The sequence below is a fragment of the Lichenostomus cassidix genome, unplaced genomic scaffold, assembly GCF_008360975.1.
Source record: "Lichenostomus cassidix isolate B80296 unplaced genomic scaffold, HeHo_3.0 unassigened_scaffold_chr26, whole genome shotgun sequence".
Taxonomy (NCBI): Eukaryota; Metazoa; Chordata; class Aves; order Passeriformes; family Meliphagidae; genus Lichenostomus; species Lichenostomus cassidix.
Window position 1 is genome coordinate 896306 of NW_028147268.1, and position 19086 is coordinate 915391.

The window sequence follows — 19086 nt, forward strand, 5'->3', positions numbered from 1 at the left end:
TTCCTCCATCATCTCACTTGGACAAGGTGCCAGGGATGGGCTGAACCCCAGACCACCAGCCTGGGCCACGCAAAGCCCTAAAATGGAAAAATCCAGCTTGTTTTTGACAGACTGGAGCTTGCCCTCTCCTCTCTGCAGGCAGGGGAATGCTGTTTCTGGCACAGCTTCTCCAAATAAAAGTGTGGTCAGCTCTTTTTGGATGGATTTGGAGCGAATTGTTATTGTGGGCAGCACTGTCTGCTCGCTCCAGCCACACAGGGAGGAGTTATTTTTCAAACCCCGTCCTTCCCGCTGGTTCCTCCACAAATAAAATAAAAATGCAAATGCAGATAGTCAGGATCGTGTTCTTGGGGAGGTATTAATAGCACCCAAGGCAGTGACAGTTGTGAGTCACTGAAACGGATGGGGAAAAACCCAAACCAACTGCAGGAGGCAAAGGAAACCTCATTCCTGATCCACAGTGCTGAGTGCTGCTCTCATTCCAGCAGACAGGGTGGGAATTGCTCCCCACAGCTCCAGAGACTTCCCAAACGAGCAGCAGGACAAGCAGCCAGGCAGGCAGCAATCCCTGAGCAAATCCTGCCCTAAATGCCCAGGGATTTTGGCTGTTCTGGGTTTGGTGTGGCACTGCAGGCCACAGCACCAAGCAGGGTCATCAAGGGCATCACTAATGAGGCAAAAGGCACATCCCTGCCTCTGAGAGCCTTAGAAAATCCTGGGATGGCTTGGCTTGGAAAAGACCTTAAAGCTCATCTCATTTCACCTCCACCAGCCCAATCTTCTCCAACAGCTCCACCACCCCCAGTTGCTGAGAGACCCTCAGTGCCCAGGGCTCCTTCCTGGCCCCCACTGCCCCTCAAACCCCCTATTCCTCCACTGCTGGAATGGCATTCCAAGAGGGTCTTCCAATTCTGTGATCTGAAAGCCTCTCTGATGCCCTGCCAGCCCAGGCTGGTGTCCTGCAGCCCCTGGTGTGGAGCAGAAGCTCCACGTGCTGCCCTCACACAGCTCCTGCTCCCCCAGCACTGCACACAGGCTCTGCTTGAAAGGAAACACGAATGCAAATTCAACAGCCAGAAGGACACGGAGCAGATAAATATGTGCTGCAAGAGAAACTGGAGAGACACACTGTGAAGTGGAGCCAGGGAGGGGAGGAGGCAATGTGTCACTGCTTCTGGTGGAACAACTTCAGCACAGTGCTCGTGCCTTAAAATACCCCCAAACCCAACCAGACTCGCTGCAATGCGAGAAACAACTCCCTGAAAAGCTTCCCGCTCCTCCTCTGTGGCCTCCATGGCCACCCTGAGCTGGGCAGTGCACATTCAGAGCAATATTTTGCTCCATCTGAAGGGCAGATAAAGCAGCATTGCTGTGCCAGCTTGCAGCACGCTGCAGAACGCCTGTGCCAACTCCTGTGCAACTGAGCAGCCTCTGGGCTGCAGGGAGAGCCATCCTCCCAAACACAGCCTTTTCATGCCTCCTCAGAGGAGAAAATCACAGAATCACACAGAATCACCAGGCTGGAAGAGACCTCCAAGATCACCGAGTGCAACCCATTCCCTAATGCCACCTCAGCTTAACAATGGCACTGAGTGCCACATCCAGCCTTTTTTTAAACACATCCAGGGATGGTGACTCCACCACCTCCCTGGGCAGACAATTCCAGAAATTTATCACTCTTTCAGTAAAAGACTTTTTTCCTAACATCCAACTTAAATTTCCCTTGGTGCAGACTGAGACTGTGTCCTCTTGTTCTGTCAGTTGCTGCCTGGAAAAAGAGACCAAACCCCATCTGACTACAACCACCCTTCAGATAGTTATAGAGAGTGAAAAGGTCTCCCCTGAGCCTCCTTTTCTCCAGGCTGAACAACCCCAGCTCCCTCAGTCGTTCCTCATAGGGCTTGTGAAAAAAACCCCAAACCCAGCAGTTCCAGTTTCTCCCTCGCAAAGGATGGTGAGCTGTCCTGGCAGCTCGAGTGGCTCGTGGAGTGTTTCTGCCTCTCTGCTCCCCATGCAAACACAGCACAGAGCTGCTGGCTGAGCCCTCAGCACGGTTTTGAGCCCCAAATTCTCTGCCTTGCCCTGTCTGCAGCTGGAATCAGTGCTGATGCTCAATTTGGAAGGACAGAGCTGTGGGGATGCTCTGTGGCATTGGTGCTCCAAGGCAGGAACAGCAAAACCCCCCCTGAACTTCTGCATTTTGCCCTCAAACTCAGAGATTTGGCCCTTCCAGAGTTCAAGGAGGCTTGGAGGAATGAGAACTTCCAGGGTGGGAAGGAGAAGAGCCCAGAATCTATAAATACACCCAGGTGTAGCTGGCAGCAGCAGCAGCTCACACGAAAGCTCCTCTGCACCTCCAGGGCTGCCAGGAAGGATCAGCCCAGGGCTCAGTCAAGGCTGGAAAATCGCCGCTGGCTATGGCCACTTCCAGCTGCTCTGCGGGGAGGGAAAGCACTGTCACAGCTCCAGGGACACGGCTGAGGTGTCCAGCACACCTGTGTGCCCTTCCCAGAGCATCCCCCTCGGGGACAGCCACTGGGGCATTCACTGCAGCTTCCAAGTTTTGTGCACCGGAATCAACTTTTTGGGAACGTTTATCCATTTTAAGGGTTCCCTTCTAGGAGTCTGTAGGAATAGTTACAGTTTGAAGGTGATACCTAAATTGATGGAGGCTTTATCAGCTATTTGGCACTGCAAACAACATCCAGGGATTTCTTTTCCCACATTCTCCTCGTTGGAGCATCAAGGTGGACAGCAGGGAAGGGAAGAATGGCCCTTGGTTGTGGGAGGAAGGGTCTGGGAGGTTTCACTGATTTCCTGTGTGATTTAGAATAAGTCACAGAGCATCTCCATGCTTCAATCCTGATCTAAAAAGTGATATTGCTGCTCCATCTCGCAGGGCTTTGGGGAGGATAAATCTGTGAGTGGAGAGCAAAACATTCACAGCCTGGGGAGGTGAGGTTGCTGCAGAGAAACTGGTGGAAAAGGCAGAGGAAAAATAAAGAGGGAAAACAACAATCCCCCTGTGTGTGAGCAGCACGTTAAAAGCTTGATTACAATAAAAATAATTTCTTTAACACCCACACAGAAAGCTGCAGGCCATGACTGTGGTTTCCCCTCTCTGTCTGGCCCCCAGCACTCTCATCAGGGCCAGGGCTGAGCAGGGCAGGGCTGGGGCAGCCCCAGTGCAGGGGGGCAGGCAGTGTTTAGTCTGCCAGGCACATTCCTGCTCGCTGCTCAAATAAATACAGGATTATTGATGGAGCTCCTTCCCTCCCCAGCATCAGCCAGAAATGCCAGAGTTACTGAGTGGCTCCTTGGAGCAGCACAGGGATGGGACTGGAGGACACCCAAGGCTGGAGGGACATCAGGGATGGAGTTATTTCTTGTTTAAAAAGCTCTGCCCAGGCCCTGTGTCAGGTCTGGTGCTCAGGATTTGCATTTGGGATGCTCAATGTGCTCTCCAGGAACATCCCAGGGGAATCCCTGTGCCTCCCTCCAGACCCACGCTGCAGAAAATCTCAACGTTTTTTGCCACAGCCAAGTTATATCAGGAAATGTTTTTCCAGGGAAGGAGGAGGGAGAGAAAGAGCAAACCTCACAAAAAGTTGGTTTTTTCCTGCTTTACAACCAGCCTCAACTTTTATATTTAGTCCCAGCCTGCAACACCATTACAGCCACTTTCCCTGGGGCACATCCATAATTTCCAACCTATTCTGGAACCTGCAGAAGCTTGAGTCAAGTTCCACCTCATTTTGGGGAATTTTTCAGAACCTTGAGGGGAAAAGGAGAAAAAGATGCTCAGAGTTTAAGTATCAGGGTGGGTTTGAACTCTCTTAAATCCTTCTGCCCCTCTGAGCCTCAGATCCAGTCCAAGGAGGAGCTGGGAGCCAAACCTGGAGAGGTCAGTTCTGAGCTGCTCCCCAGCCCACATGGCCACCAGAAAAGTGCCACATTGTCCTGAGCTTTTGAGGTGACCAGGAAAAGCCTGATCCAAGGCAAGCACTGCAGGACAGAGCTTGAACTTTCTGCCCTTCCTGGCAGAGTGAAAAAAACAGGATTTGGAAAAAACCAGAAAAGCCAAAACCATTTGGCTTGGAATGGATCTTAAACCCCATGCTGTTCCACCCTGCCATGGGCTGGGACACCTTCCACTATCCCAGGGTGCTCCAAGCCCTGTCCAACCTGGCCTGGGACACTTCCAGGGATGAGGCAAACACTTCCAGGGATGAGGCAATCCTCACAGGGAGAAGATCCAGCAGGACAAGCTCCTGCACAGTCTGTGTTCCCTCCCTGCAAAGCCCACAATAATAAAGTGATACTCCACACCGCAGCCCTTTTTCCATTTCACCCTTCACTGGATCATTTTATGCATCTATTCCCATTGCTAATTCAAACTAATTAAAGTATAAAATAGAATAATTTGTGCTGTTTCAGAGCTCCCCTCAGCATATTGTGAGTTATGTTTCCTTTCTGCTGGCGCCCGGTGTGAGCAATTCCCGACCTCGCCGGCTCAGAACCCCCAAACTCAGCTGCTGGGAGCACAAACTATCCTGGGATCATGGGTGTGGGGGAGATGGGAAAGCTTCAAGAGTAAGAGGAATCCAGATTTGCTTTTAAATTTCACAGCTGAGCGCTGAGTGTGACATTTCGGGTCTCTCCATCAAGCCATTTCCCTGCTGGGAACAAAGCTCTCTCCTTGCTGCTGGTAAGGAAGGAGACCTGGCTCTGTCTGTCCATCCAGACAGGAAATCCTGCAGCATTCCAAACCCAGCTCAAACACATCAACATCACCCACAGAGCTGGCTGAGGCTCTGGACAACCTGGGACAGTGGAAGGTGGCCCTGCCTATGGCAGGGGTTGCAACAAAATGATCTTTAAGGTCTTTTCCAACCTAAAAAATTCCAGGATTCTGTGAAGTCAGCTCTTTTCAGGATGGTGCAGGGGTGGTGGCATCAAGTCTGGAGGGACATCAGAGCTGTCCCCAGCTCCTGATGATGTCACTGGTCCCTCCAAGCCCTGCAGAGCTGGGGAGCAGAGGCTTTGTGCCTGTGAACCTGCACGAAAGGGAAATTCTAGAAATGCTTCAGGGCTGTGAAGGCTTCATTGCAAACGAAACAATAGGTCTGTGGAAGAGGAGGGATTGGAAAGGGAAGCAAATGCCGAAGCAAACACATGGGAGCCCTGTGGCTGTGACTGGCAGGGGAAGAAACAGCCCTAATACAAAGAAAAACCCAAGCAAAACAAACAAACTGGAGGCAAAGGCAGCCAGCACTTGAAAGGAACAACCGCATGAGCAATGTCTGAAATATAACTCATCTAGAAAAAACAAACCCACTGACCCCGAGGTTACACTGCAGCCTTTTTCACCACTCCTTCCCGGAAAGTTTATTCTTCTCGTATTCCTTACCCTCAAAGGCTCCTGCCCTGGGCTGCCACCATTAGCTTTGTGTCTGCACAGAAATTCTGGCTGGCTGGGGGCTGTGGGGAGGCACTGGGACCAGTCTGGCCAGCAGCACGAGAGCCCAGCTCGGCCAGGGCTGACAAATGCTCTGTCAGCAGGACACCGGAGCGGCCAGCAGGCTGTCCCACCTGGCTGGGCTGAGGCTTTTTTGGTCAATTGATGTTAATTAACACATCCTCCTTGTCAGGGAGGTATTGTTAATGATCTCAGACAAGTTTTTGAGCGGAATTTCTTAATTATTCCTAATTGACGGCGGGGAGGGAAGTGGGAAGAGCCGTCAGGAGTCAGGAATTTGAGGAAGGTGGAAGAGCAGCAGGTGTGGGGGAAGAGGAGCTGTGCAAACACCCCGCAGAGCACAGCCCTTCCTCCGAGGAATCCTCTCCCCATCCCCAGCTCCCTCCCAGCCCCAGATTGTGGGCAAAGGCTGGCACAGGCTGAGCAGGTGGAGGAGTCCACGGGAGGCAGGATTTTGGACACCTCTGGTGGGATTTAGCTGAGCCTTTTTCCCTGTGCCAGTGTTCAAAGTTTGCTGAGATTATGTCCAGCTAACTGGCTGTTCAACTAGCAGATAATGTAGTTAAAAATTTAATCAGTTCATTTTTTTCCCTCTTGATGACTCCAGCCCCTTTTATCCACATCTCTTGCATTTTTTATCATGTTGTCTCAGTTCTTTTCAGGACACCATCAGTATTTACAGCCCTGCTACTCCAGGACTGATGAGCTCCCCTGTTTTTCTCAGCCCTCACTCCAATCCCAGCCTCTCCTAAATCATCCAAGCAGCTCCCATCTGCCTCCCCCTCCATCAGCATCCAGAAAGTTCAGTCCAAAGCCAAGCAGTTGCCACAGGACTGAAACCTCTCGGGGTTACAGGACAGGGGAATGCACAACAAATTATCCTCGGAGAGCTGCAGCTCCTGACACAGGGGCACTTGCAAAGCAAATATTTCACTGCTCCCAGAGCAGCCTAAAAGACAATTTCTTTACCCAAAGCCACGGTGATGGATGTGGAGAGGGAGGGGGAAATTCAGTCAGAAAGCAACAGGTCTGGGAATAAATAAAGAGAAGGTGTGGATGCCCCTGATCCAAAGTCAGGCTGGCAGGGAAGAAAAGAGCCCTCGTGGGATGTTTTCCTCAGCCCTAACACAAGGATATTCCTCCCAAGCAGTATTTCCTGTGAGCATTTCGATCGTGCTGATTGAAATTCCACGTTTGCAGCCCTTGATTAGGTGGTGAAATCTTCTGGAGCTGGCAATCCCTGCCCCGGCTTTGATTGAGCTCCTCTCACTCGCGGCTTAAAAATAGCCAAATTCCTTCTTCCATCAGGAGCTGCGAAAATCTTTGGCCCCAGTTTTGCTGCTGCTTACATAATGCCTGAGCTGATGGTGCCCAAAGCCCTGCCAGGGCGAGCTGGGCTGGCTGGGGGTGGAGTGGAGCTGCTGCCACAGCCTCAGCCTGCACAAAAGGGCTTCAAAAACAAGGTTCCTAATCCTCCTAATTTTCCTAATAGAAACTGTTAATTGAATTTGTTTGTCCATAAAAAATGAGGCAGCTCACACTGGGCAGTGGCTGAGAAGAGTCCTCCCAGCGTTGACCCACCACAGAAGCCAGGGTGAATTTTGGGGGAAGACCCAAAAATTAGGATTTTGAGGAGAGGAACTGCCAGCAGCTGCCAGACCCACTGCTATTCCCACCCTGGAACCCCACAAAGCTCCTCCAATGCCATCCATCTCCATCTCCATCTCCATCTCCATCTCATCTCCATCTCCATCCAGCTCTCCCTGAGCCTTGGCCAGCTTGTGGGCAGAAGGGATTTTATTTGCTCCAGCAACATTGAGAAATGAATTTCTGCTTTAAATAGACTCAGAACCACTTCTCTTTTTCCTTCTGAGTATTGGAACCCAGGTGCTGTGGGAGGAGAACCCAAACAGCTCCTAATAACCACCCTTACACCGCGTGGTTCAAGAGCTCCGAGCGCCTGCAAGCAAAGTTTCTCTATTCCTCTCTCCCCCGGATTGGGCTGTGCAACTGTTGCTTCTGTGCTTTGTGGGAGTGAAATCAAATGTCAAACGCTCTGCTTTGGAAGGAGCTGGCAGCGAGACATGAAAGGCTCGGGGAGAGCTCAAAAAGAGGGAGGAAAAAATTGGAGCAAAGCGGAGACAGGGCTGGGCTGGGAGCCAGGGGAGCGGGAAGGGCTGAGCCTACAACTCCAGATTTGAGGATGGAGCAGCTCCTTTCCCCGTGCAGCTCAGCACAGAGCTGGCCTGGCTGCTGCCTGCACGGAGGGGAGGTGGCTCTGGGCTGAGGAGCTCCATGTCTTTGTCAGGAAGGATCACTCTGTTCACCCAGTCCTGACAGACCCCAATGTCTCAGGCTGGCTGTCCCTGAGGCTGAAGGAGCTCAGGAGCTGCCAGCAGCATGGTTGGGGTGTATCTTCCTCAGCTCAATCCCACAAACCCCCATTTTTAGAGCTGTGTTTGACACCAGCACATGGCCTGGGTCTGTCTCAGCAGCCACTGAAATCCCCAGCTCTGGACAATCCTCCCCACATGGTAACATGCAGCAGATCCCTGCTAGGAACAGCTGCTCTCAGTGCCATTTTCATGTAGCAGAACTGCAGTTTGTTCTCCATTTCCAGCCCTCAGAGGCCATTTCTTAGTTATTTTTGCTATATTGCTATTATTTTGCATGTTCTCAGTATTTCTGAGGTTGCCTCCCACCATTTACAGCCTCAGCCCTCCGGAACCACTGCATCTCTCTCCTCCTCTTGCTGCTGACCCCTTTTCAATCACCAGCCTCCTTCACACAGAACCCAGGAAAAAATATATTCTAGCCTGCACTCTTCTGAACTATCACATTGCCAGGCTGGGGGCACTGGGGTCACAGGAGCTGACAAAATCCATATGCATTGGATGCTGGGATTTCGGGACCCAAGGCACGCATTGCTACAAGGGCAAAAGGCAAATCCTATGGCAAATCCTGCAAGGAATGAAGGGCTGCAGCCCCCAGCTCCTGGAGTCTCCCCAAGGCAGAGCCGTGGCTGAAAATGGAATTAATGTTCCAGGAATATTCTATTATTTGCTAATTCTCTGCACATCTTTTTGTTTCACAATTAAGCAAATTAGCGCTTTGATGAATATTAAGACACTCTTGCCTCATAAAAGATGAGTTAGAGGCATTCCCACCGGATTTTGCTCCTAATGAAAACAGTTCCTCAACTGTTTGAGATCCACACTGGGTCGTTTCCTCCCTGGTGGCAGCACGTGGCTGCAGCACCAAGTGACCAAGCATTAACATTTGAATAAAGTAATTCAGTTGTGAAGTTTGCACAGATCCTCGTTATTGCCATCTAATCCCAGCCCAGGCTGCAATGGGATCCGAAATTTGTGGCTGCTCATGCAAGTGTCTATTCCTGAGTGGCTCTGACAAGCACAAAATGCCTTCCTCAGCCTCAGGGATTCATTCACTCGAGCCTTTTAACAGGAAGAAGCCTTTGCCCTCTTCTAAAACATTTCTTCCCTGCTTTTAAATGGCTTTATAACCAAGGAAAGGATTTCCCAAGTTTTGCTTTTCTTGCCGTAGGTCAGAAGAACAGTTCTGCTGGCTTTGGGAGGAGCTGGGAGCTCCCAGTGCAAGGTGAGCTGGTGGGACATTGCTCATTTACCTGCACCAGGACATCCCTGAGCACACCAACACCTCTGCAGCACTCAGAGCAGCTGGCAGGGAGGGCAGGTGGGAAGCTGGCAGGGAGCAGAGGCTTCACTCCACACAGAAAAACTGAACAGCCCCCAGACACCTCCAGGTGTCTTCTCTCCCTCCATCACCCCCAAGGCACCAGCCCTGTTAATCTGAATTCCACAGGCCTCAGTAACAGGCAGGAAAAGGCTCAGCAGAGCCAGAAATCTGCGTGCTGGGGGCTCCATGTGGTTCCGTGCCTCGGAGAAGAACAGAAGGTCCCAGATTATTTACATCACTCTGGCTCCCCTCAGCACCAGCCTCCCGTGGGCTGCCAGCCATCAATTCCCATCATAATCATTTGGGTTGTGCATTTTCGGGGTGGGCACTGCCCCGGGGCAGGAGCAGGAGTGGCACAGAGCAGAGCCAGGGTTAATGGGGCTTGGTGCTCCCTCTGAGCAGCAGCAGCTCTCACTGGCAGCCACTTCAAATACGCTGGGAAATAACCAAACAAAGAAAGGAACACACAGAGAAATGAAGTCACCATAAATCCAGCCATTTCAGGAAGAATCTGTGCACAGAGAGGGTGGTCAGGCCTCGGCAGGGGCTGCCCAGGGAGGTGTAGAGTTCCCATCCCTGGAGGTGTCCCAGGAAGTGGCACTCGGTGCTCAGGGTGGGGATGAGGCACAGGGTGGATTTGATGATCCCAGAGGGATTTTCCAGCCCCAGTGATTCTGGATTCTGCAGCAAAGGATTCTCCCAGACAAAACCATCAACCCCTCAGCCTGCCAGCCTTGTTGCACGAGGAGCAACCCCAGAATCCCTGCAGCTCAGGATCCAGGCAGGAATGGCTCTGAGCCCCAAACCAGCTCCATTCCCAACACTTCCAGCCAGGAACAAACAGGCACAACTCCCTCCCTGAGCACTGATGACAATCCCTGCTCAGGGAACACAAAAACCTGACCCTCCAACCTCTCATCCCAATCCTGGCACCACTGGGCTCAGCCCTGTGTTCTCCAGAGCACATTTCTCAGGGAAGCAGCCACTCACCTGCCGCTCTGCCATGACGTACAGGTACTTGTGGTCGATGGAGAAAGCCATGTCTCGCAGCACTGGGCTCCCGTCCTTGAACACTGTCACCACCTCGTACTGGATGCCACCCTGGGGAGGGCCATCTGCCCGGATCTGCAGGGAGAAAACACGGATTAGAGGTGATTTCACTGCAGCCAAATTCCGGGTTTATTTCGGGGGATGGTGGGGAGAGGGGAGCAGGAGGAGGAGAAGGTAGGAAAAGGAATTAATTCAAGATCTCAGCTCCCAGCTGGAGCCGGAGCAGAGCCAGCAGGCAGCTCGTGGGAGCAGGAGTTGGAGCAAAGGTTCCTTCTCCACTGGAGCCAATGGGATTTTCCCAATCCAGGAGAGAAAATTAACCAAGTTTTGTGATTGCAAGGTGAGCATGGAGACTGCCAGTGTGCTGTGATTGACCGTCCAGGAGTAAGGAGGATTGTAAACTTTTTAGATTCTCACTAAAATAAGCCTGAAAGGAAACCACAGGGCTCTGCAGGTGACAACAAAGCCAAGATACTGCAGAGGTATTTTTTAATCCCCTAGACACCTATGGAATGATACTTGGACAACATCCATCCCCTCTTCCTGCCACAGAATCCTCCTGGAGCATCATCTGCGCTTAAAACCTGGAGATGCTGCTGCCACTGTCCTGTCTGCAGGATCCAGTGAGGCACAGCCAGCCCAGCTCTGCTGAGCGACAGAGCACTGACACAGCACCGCACGGACTGCTCACCTCGGGCTCCGAGCATCCCTCCATCCCTCCGAAACAACTGCCTGCTCCGGCAGGAGAACCTGCCCGGGCTGTGACAAACCCCATCCCTGCCAGCAGCGCTGCTGTTGAGGAAACGCCTGCTCTTCCCCCAGTTAATAATTGATGGCCTCGGGGGCTGCGCGAGGGGAAGGGAGGAGGATAAACTATTTACATTGTCTTTCCCACCAGGATTTGCATATTTGGAGAGCCGCTGGATGGCAACGCGGCGTGCGCAGGGCTGGGAGAGCCAAGGGCTCGCAGCGCGGTGGGATCAGAGAGCTGGGAATGTGCCGGGATGTGCCCATCAGGAGAGGGAAAAACCTCTTATCCCGGAGATGCCATCTGCTCCAGCCGGGCTCTGCTGCCCCAGCCTGTCCTGCTGCTCCACCATTCCCTGCCCGGCTGCAGAACGGAGCGAAAGGCAGGAAAAGCTGAAGCCTAAACCTCGGGAAGAGGCAGGAGGGAGCAGCAGAGAGGGTTGGCTCTTTTCTGGTTCACATCCCCAGGAGGTAAGAGAGCAGGTTGTTAAGCATCTTAAGGTTTATCTGAGCAATGAGCCACCCCAGCTGGAAATACCAGGAGATCTTCACACTCCGAGAGCAGAGCTGCTCCCCTGCACCCTGCTCCGAATAAATCCTCTCCTTGGAAAGAGCCCCGGTGCCTCCTGCCATCAGCAGACATGTTGGGTATACACAAACACAGTTATTTTTCGGATTTCTCTCTTTTTCCCATTACCTCCTGAGATTTCAGTGCTATAAAAGAACATCAGGTGGGAATGTGAGTGCTCTGTTGAACACCCACAGCCAGAACAGAGAGCCTCGGGCAGGATTAAGCTGCCAACCCAAGCCTGCCTCGAAAGCCCTGAATTTCCAGAAAGCAAAATCTTCCCAAAAGGCAGAAGGTCAAATCCTGCTTTAATTCCACCTGTGAGAATTAGGATCATCACAGCCCCCGTGAAACACCGAGGATTAGAGGCAGGTTGACACCAGTATGAGCCCAATGCCACCTGAGCCACCCACACCAGGGAGCCACCAGCCTGCACCAGGGGACAGAGGGACAAAAATCACCTGAGGAATAAATAGCAGGAGCACTGGGCTGTCAGGGATCCACAGCCACTTCCATGCAAACGCCTGATTAATGGCCAGACGGGAATGGAAGCGCCGGACATGAAGGATCAGCAGCCTTTGTGAAAAACAACTGTTTTGCAGAGTTCCCTCAGGGCACCGGCAGCTCGTTAAATTGAGCTTCTTTCTAGTAATGAGGTCAGACAGGGCTAATAAAGAGAGATACCACTGGACAAGGCTGGTGCAGACCAATTCCAACTGGGAATTGCCGCTCGGGGTTGGAGGCACAGCTCGGTGCCTGATGGTTCCTCCAGCCTGGATCAGTGCTTGGGGCTGTGCTGGGATGGGAGTGCTGGGGCACAGCTCGGGGTGCTGGGTGCTGCCTGCACCCTCCTGCCCACAAAGGCTGGGGAGCAGCCCTGGGGCTCTCCTGTGCTCTGTCACGGCTCAGGGCACAGGACAAGGGGACAGCAGAGCCCACTGTCCCCTGCCCCGCTCTCTGGGGTGGGTGTGGAACCCCCAAACCCCCCCAGACACCCACAGCCCAGGGCTGAGAGGCACCCAGTGACACCAGGATGCTCCACTGCATCTCTTGCTCAGGGCTCGGTTTCCATGGCAACAAATGATGATGTCAGAGAAGAGCGATGATTCCTGCGAACGCGGAAGAAGAAAGGGATCATCTCACACAGCAGGAAGCTTCTTGTTGACGTTTGGAGAGGGAAATCATTCCTCTGCCTCACGTATGGGTGATCTCCCGTGGCCAGACAGCTCCTGACCTGTCCCTGGAGCAGCGGCGTGGGACCAACCCTGCACCTCCGGGCTCATCCCAAAGCCAGGGCTCATCCCAAAGCCAGGGCTCATCCCGGCACGGCGATGCGGGAGAGGGGAGCAGAGGGATGGGGCTGAGCTCTGGGGGTCTTGCTTGGTCATGTCCCCTCACTGTCCCTGTCTGTCTGCTCCCCTGACAGGATGATGGGCACGGGATGAGTTCAGAGAGAGGCAGGGAGGGAAGCAGGGCTGGGATGGGTGGGGCAGGCAGGGGTGGGCAGAGGCAGCTCGGTGAGCTGCAAACCAGGGTCAGAGGGACAGGGAGCCCAGCAGGACACACCACAGCTCCTGCACTTGACCATGCACTGCAGGAGCTGTTCGGGCCGGGGACAGCCCTTCCCTCCTGCTGGATGTTTACAAATCTCTCCTGAAAAGTGCCTAATGACATAATCTACAAATCCAAGCTCATCCCTGCCTCGCAGACCAGCAGCAGCCCTGGTGCTGGAGCTGGGTGCAGGGACAGCAGCCCTGCAGGGCTGGGAGCTCAGTAATACCCCCACAATGCAGCTGCAGCCCTAAGCTGGGCTTTATCACCAGAGATTAGCAAAATCCCAATTGTGCCACCGAGATGTCGCCGTGGAGCTCCTGTGCAGAGCCATTCAAGGATCTAATCTGACACGAAGCTCCAACACACCTACTGTAGGCAAGTTCCCCCCAGGTGTTTTGCCCAGGCAGTGCCAGTGGTGGGACAGATCTGCACTCCCTTCCAGTTCCTCCCAGCAGGCTCCCATTAGAAGACACTGAATCTCTTTGTAGGAACTTTCCATGATTAAATTACCTGTCTGCTTTCATTACGGGTGTTTCCACGAGGCTGACTCATGATGGAATGCCTGATGCCAGAAAAAACAGCTGAATAAGTCCATGCATGAAGGCACTGATTCCTCACCCTGGATCCTGCAGCAGGGCCACCCATTAACTCCTTGAGAGCTGCAGGGGCCTGGTGGGTCCCAAAGCACTTTGGATTTCCATCTGGAAGAGCCACAGAGGCAATGGAGAGACTCCTGAGATGATTCCAGGAATCATTTCCAGGTCATTACTAAACCAGGGGGTTTTGAGGATCGTTCAGCCAGTCAGATCTGGGATCTGAATTTGCTAATGCAGCTGTGCAAGGGGCTTGAGCCCCCAGCAGGATCCCTCACCATGTCTAAATCCACAGCAGGAGAAGCCTAGCCCTCAAAAACATTCCCTGCACAGCCCTTCTGCAGGCAGGAACACCAGGAATGGGACTTGGCTCCTTGCTCCCAGAGTGGGAAGTCTCCCCCTAGGAATTCAGGTGAAATAGTAATCCCATTAAGTATCTTTCCTTTAAATCACAGATGTGTCCGTGAGGAAGTTAACGACAAACCTTACATGCACATTCAATTCAAATCAGCACATCCAATTAACTTCATTACCTGCAGGCTCCTTCATCTCCCAGTCTCTTTCTCTCCTGTCACATTTTCTTTATGCATTTCTCCCAAATTAGGGTGGAATGGATCTGTCACAGTGGGCATCACCTCTGTCTTTGCCCCAAAGTCAGGGGAAGGCTCGATGGATGAGTTCCCTGCAGGAAGCCACAGCACTCTCAGGAGAAGTTGGGAGCAAAGCAGCTCCTGGAGACTGATGGATCTGGTCTGGGAGGGAGGAAAAAATCCATCCTTTCCCGAATTACACTGTCCAGCTAAACATTAAATACACTCACTAATCACTGCTGGGGTTGCCCTTGCAAAACCCTGGGTATAAAAATCAGTTTGGTGGAGAGTTTGGTGCAGGGAGCTCTGCTTGGAGTTGGGTTGGAGCTGAGAGTTTTCCTTGAGTGCTGCCTGCCAGTGCCAGGAATATTCCCAAAATTCCCACAGACAGATCTTCCTTTAAAAAGTGCCTGAGGAGGGCCTTGGGCAGGGCAGTTGTGGCATCAGTGATGGGTGGCAGCTCTGGCTGGGAAGGGGATGGAGCAGTGGGACCAGTGACAAGGAGCCACCGGCATCGTGTCACCCCTTCATCCACAGGACACTGCACCAAAACACAGCTCTTCCCATTCCCACGGGGAAAGAGGATCCCTTGCTGCCTTTCTGCAGGATTCTGGAGGGAAAGGAGCCAATTGCTGGGCTGAAAACAGCAGCTCAGACATCCTGACAGGACATACCCATCAGAGAAATTGCCACTGGAGAGGTTCTTTCCCCTCTCTACATCTTTATTTCCTTCTCCCACCCTTCCCCACACCCTTGTGCAGAGCTGATCCTGCAGGATAAGGCAGGGAGGATGGAACAGAGGCACCATGCAGAGACTAATCAGCAGCCCCCATGTCTTTAATTTATTACTGCACGAGAGGCTCGTTTAGAACAAAGCTGCCAGTTCGGAAGATCATGCCTTGAAAAGACTTTTTATTTGAAAAGCTGTCAGCTCACACCTTGTCACAGCCCTACTTGCAGCAGCAGAACTTTAATAACATGCCACCTCATGCAAATGAGCTGCTAATTAATTAAGTAGTATTCTTCCGGGGACGGATTCATTAGAATCAAATTTGGGCTGGTGAGGTTGGATTGCTTTGGATGGTGCTTTAAATCAGCAGCATTGTCTTTTCCTCAAGGCCCAGCTCTCCCTCCCATCCAGAGGGAAGCTCTTTCCCATCCTGTGCTCTCAGGAAGGCTCTGGTGCTGGAACCCATCCTGCATGGGCCAGACCAGCCCTAAATCAGGTGAAAGCAGTGCTGAGATGTAGAAAATGAACCCTAAATCAGCTGAAAGCAGCAGCGAGATGTAGAAAATGATGTATGAGGTGCCCAAAAGATTTTCTTCTATACCACTGAGGAAATCCAGTGCAGGAGGTGGATAAAAAGTACAAAAGCAGGAGGTAGAGGGTAATAATCTGGGGGCTGCAGGGATCAGGGAATGCTGAGAGGAAGCAGAGCTCCTTTTTGTGCAGCACTTGTTGCAAAGACACAACTGCTGGGAGCTCAGGGCCAGCAGCCTTGCACCTTCCAGCAGCATCAAACACAACCCTAAAAGCTGGGAACACTCAGGGTCCTGGGGATTTCCCCACAGAAGGAGAACTGCAGTGTGGCACAAAACCTGTCCCCTTCTCATCTGTCCCCTCATGGAGAGCCCCAGTGTGCAGTGACTTCCTTTCCCTCCGTTCAGCAAAGCCCATTCTCTCCTCCCACCCCTGTTTGATATTTGAAGAGGTGTCTCAGTGTTTCTCTGGGAGCTGGGAATTGTTGTTAGCAGCACTGCTCTGCTCCAGGCTCCACATCTGGGCACCGAGCAGGGAAACCATCAAAGGAGGGAGCACTGAGCTCCCCAAGTGGGAGTTGCTGTCACCACAGGCTCTGCACGCCAACCCCTCTGCCATCCTGCACCTCAGCCTGCTCCTCCTGCTCTGAGCTTCACTCAGATCCTTCCCTTCCAGCTGGGAAGCAAATGAGAGCACAGCCGAGGAAAGAGAGGGACAGCTCCAGGAACAGGCAGAGAGAGGTTTTTATTCCTAAAGCATCCTGTTCTCCACAGCCCTGGCAGCCTTTAGCTCTGCAGGGTTAGCTGGGTGTGCAGAGAACACAGCCCAGGCTGCCCTTCAGCCCTCTGGGTGCCACAAATCCTGGGGCATTCCCTGCCTTTTCCCACTCTTGACCCAGAAATCCACAATCCAGAAATCCACAACTCCCTGTCGCTGCCTGCAGGACAGTCAGGGATGGATGGAGCTGCGAGTAGCATTTTGGGGAGTGAATAACAGCCCAAGTGAAGGGAAACAGGCTGAGTGCTGAGCCTGAGCCTCTGTGATGGACAGGAAACATGAGAGGAAGCCCTGAGCTGGTGTTTTTCTGGTGTTATTTAGGGCAGAGGAGGTACCAGGTATCTGCTTGTCACAAACCATTTGCAGCTCTTGCCCAAAGCCCCCGAAATAGCCCTGCATCTGTGTTATCTGTCCACACCTCACCTGTGCCCTTCCAGCTGAATAATCCTGCACAGCTCCGTGTCAGCCTCTCTCTCCCCACCAACATCCTCCTCCAGCGCTGCATTTCACAGCTGAAGGGATTGGTCTTGCTTAGTTTGCTTTGTTGACCTTGAGTGGCCATGTAAAATGGCATCAAAAGCCACTTAGACAAGACTGTCTAATGTGAAGTTTGCTCTAAACGAGCTTCAGCGAGTCGTGATTCTCCCCAAGGAGGGAAAAACTAAATGACTGTCAAAAATTGCCACACAAAAAACCCTGTTTCTCCGAAGCCACGGCTTCCAGCTGATCAGGTGGGAGCCACAGAGTTCCTCAGGAAATATTATTCTCTTTCCTCTTCAAAAACATCATGTAAGTAATATGTTTCAAATGGCTTCGATTTCCTGCCCAGCGCCTCCCGGGAATGCTGGAACACGAGCCAAGCTCGGAGCCGCCGAAGGCCAAAACCCAGAAGGAAATAAGAGAATCTAAATTTTATTGTCTTTGGGGTTTGTAAAGCTGTGGATAAATCCTGCCCGGTGGTTCTGAGCTGCTTTAGGCCGGGCAGGAGCGATCAGGTGAGCAAGCAGGCCGTGCATATTTTTGGTTTCACTTGTGCACGCAGAGCCAGTCATGTGCTGCTGATCACATCTAACCTTGCTCGGGCAGACGAGGTGAGAAAATTACCGAGCGCTGGGCTTAGCTCAAGTCCCAGGAAATGAGGCTCTCCCAGGTCACCCCAGCGCCCAGCAGGAGCACAGCTGGGTGGGGAATGGATATTCCTCAGTGCAGGAATGGCCCAGGGTGTCACACAGGGCTGGCTGTTGTCCCCAGCCCTGCAGAGGGGTCGTGTGAGGACACGGAGCCCCAGCCAAGCTGGCAGTGCCCCACGGCTCCTGGAGGGAGCAGCTCCTGCCCTGCAGCCTGCCTGGGCTCTGCTCACACACAGAGCAGGACAGGCTCATGTTTGGGGCTTTTTCATCATCTCTGGGCACCAGGAGCTGCAGCAAATGTGTCTCCTGCAGGAAGGCACCACACAGGACAGCAGGAACATTTGCTGTACAGTCCCTTTCATGGAAGCATTAAACCTCCTGGTGGGAAGCTCTACAAGCATTAATCCATGGGGCTGAATCTCTCCTTACACCTCCCTGTCTGCTCCTTCATGCCCCAATCTCCATCAGACTTTGAGGTAGGTCAGGTTCTTGGTGTGTGAGAAATGCTCCTCCTGCCCCTCTGAGCTGCTTCCCCAGTGCTATTCTGGGACAGATCAAGGATAAAAATAAAAATAAAAAGCAAAATCTCTTCCATCTCCACACTGTAACTCCCTAAGCCTTCGGCACATGCCCTTTCCAGCATCTCAGAATTAATCAGCAGATAAGCAGATGAACTGGATCTGAATAATCTGTGTATGCAACACATGGAACAGTGCTCAGCACGGCCTTGAACACAGCAGGATTTGCTGGGCTGGGCTCAGGGCACATGTCTGTCCCTGTCCCTCTGTCCCTCTGTCCCTCTGTCCCTCTGTCCCTCTGTCCCTCTGTCCCTGTCCATCCCTGTCTATCCCTGTCCATCCCTGTCCTGGCAGTGTTGGAGCTGCAGCTCCACAGAGCTGGGCCAGCACACTCTGCCCTGCTCTTTATCAGGCTGGGGAGGATGGATGGATGGATGGATGGATGGATGGATGGATGAGCTTGCTGGTCCTCAAATACCCCAATCCAGAGTTTAATTCCGAATTCAGCCAGGAAGGAGAGGAATCCTGGTGCTCTGTCTGTCACTCTGAACCAGCCAGGACCCAGGAATTGGTCTAACACTGTGAGAATCCCTGCAGAGCAGCCCCAGCCCCGTCCTGGCAGAGCCACCAGTGCACACAGAGCTTCCCTCTTCACTCATCCACAGACAAAACACATCCCAGAGAGGAGAGAGGACATGCCCATGGCCTTGGTGGCAATTCCAAGGTCACTTCACTGATGCCACAGCTCTTCCTTGGTGGCCACAGGTGCCACTGGCACATGGACAGCAGGCCAGCTGCAGCAGCAGCACAGTGTAACCCAGGCAAAGCACACCAGTGGTGTCAGACACCCCAGCCTGGGAGGAGGGAGGGAAGAGGGGCTGTGGCTGCAGGACTGGAGCTGCAAATGGGTTTGGAGCACACGAGCAGCACATCTGAGAGCCTGAACTCCCTGCTCCAGCGGGACACAGCAGCCCCAGCCTGGTTTGTGCTGAAAGGTTTTGCTTGTAGTTCCTGAGCACGAGGAGGAGGAGGAACAGAGCTGCCCTGGAGCTGTCAAACCCCACTGGGGAAGGACACAGGCAGCTCTTCCCCCACAGCAGCC

At 52.7% G+C, this 19086-nt stretch overlaps 1 protein-coding gene across 3 annotated transcripts in view; it reads right to left on the reverse strand.

The window, feature by feature from the left end:
• PLXNA2 (plexin A2) overlaps nucleotides 1-19086 on the reverse strand; it is a 137927-nt gene that overhangs the window by 73107 nt on the left and 45734 nt on the right. For all 3 annotated transcript variants that reach the window (XM_085044352.1, XM_085044353.1, XM_085044354.1), the window contains exon 4: nucleotides 10187-10321. In XM_085044352.1, coding sequence (XP_084900478.1) covers nucleotides 10187-10321 — 135 coding nt within the window. The remainder of the gene's footprint in view (nucleotides 1-10186; nucleotides 10322-19086) is intronic.